General features: G+C 38.0%; 1 protein-coding gene across 1 annotated transcript in view; it reads left to right on the forward strand.

Annotated features, from left to right (window-relative positions):
• LOC101862233 (atrial natriuretic peptide receptor 1) overlaps nt 1–1,467 on the forward strand; it is a 43,065-nt gene that overhangs the window by 22,467 nt on the left and 19,131 nt on the right. The window contains exon 7 of the mRNA XM_035969975.1: nt 63–239. Coding sequence (XP_035825868.1) covers nt 63–239 — 177 coding nt within the window. The remainder of the gene's footprint in view (nt 1–62; nt 240–1,467) is intronic.

Raw genomic sequence — 1,467 nt, forward strand, 5'->3', positions numbered from 1 at the left:
CCCGAAAAAAATCTTACTTTTCTCTCTTATGGTCGTTTTATGAAATGAATCTCATATCCCAGATGAGAGACCTCCAGCATGAGAACCTAAACCCATTCATTGGCATCTGTTTGGACGAGCGCTTCCCATGTGTCCTCTCTACCTACTGCGCTAAGGGTAGTGTCCAGGACATCATAGAACACGAAGACATCAAACTGGACTGGATGTTCAAGATATCACTTCTCACAGATATGACCAACGTGAGTTCCAGCTCAGAAGATTCATGTCTATGTATGTAGTATTCCCTGCAGTTGAATGCCTTGAGATGAAATGTATGACTCTCACGCTGTGATGATTTAAATAAACTCAAAAGACTTATTCAAAAGATTATTGATTGTATTTTTAAGAAAAATATTTTCTTGGAAGTCAGTGGTTCCTGCTTTGTCCACATGACCATTGGGGAAATAGGTTCGGTAAAAGGTTTTTGAACTCTAAGACGAATGTCCAAAAACAGGTAAAAGTTCCGAGATGCATTATTCATGAACTCTCTAAAACTGAATAAAAGTCACTTTGTTGAATGACGTGGTGAGATTAGTCAGTAACCCACCCTGTCCAGACTTCAAAGTCAAACCATACGAGTCCGGTTTTTAGAATGTGATTGTACATCAACTCAGCTTTGGAAAGTAAGAGGAAGATTGTTTCTCAGATTTGAGAACGATCTTTTTTTATCTGGACACCCCAGTAATCAACATTAAAAAAGGATCCATTTAGTGTCTGGAAAGAGGGTTTTCAGCTGTACACATATTGCAGAACTTAGGTCTCAAATCCTACAATATTCTTTCAAGTACCATTGGTTTGCAGAAATTTGTAACCACTAAAAGTTGTCTGTCTTATCCGGCTTAATCCGCAAGACCGCTGCAGCGAAAAGAACCAGAAACATAAGCTGCTTTTACCGAGGATTTGTAAATTACACTGTAACCAAAATGCACACTATATCTATAATAGCCCTATTTCGCAAGGAAAAGGTAATCTTGACCATAGTAGTGACGTTGAAAAATATAGACAAACAGACAAACACAATATAAGCTGGTGTAGAAAGGGGAGGGGTGGACATAGGCAAATTGATTTTTTTAAAGAGGCTAAGCGAGGGTTGTAAGGCAATTATTATATGTAGGCTTTATTATAAGTTCGCATTTTTTAGGAATCTGAAGCCTTCACTATCTGGAGATTTCTAAGTCTGCTGTTTTAGCCACATAATTACGAATATTCCTTGGTCTTAGAAAAGGCTTGTTTAACAATAATCTTTTCCACGAGTATGAAGTTCACAAAATGTACTCGTGGGGTTAATGGCCTTTGACGTTCACAAAATCAGGTACTGACCTGGAATATTCGTAATAATGTAGCTAAAAAGCAGACTTAGAAATCCAGTAAACAAGATTGATTTTGGTACCACTGATTCCCATTGCACTCTCTCTCTCTCTCTCTCTC

Source organism: Aplysia californica, unplaced genomic scaffold (assembly GCF_000002075.1).
Source record: "Aplysia californica isolate F4 #8 unplaced genomic scaffold, AplCal3.0 scaffold00009, whole genome shotgun sequence".
Taxonomy (NCBI): Eukaryota; Metazoa; Mollusca; class Gastropoda; order Aplysiida; family Aplysiidae; genus Aplysia; species Aplysia californica.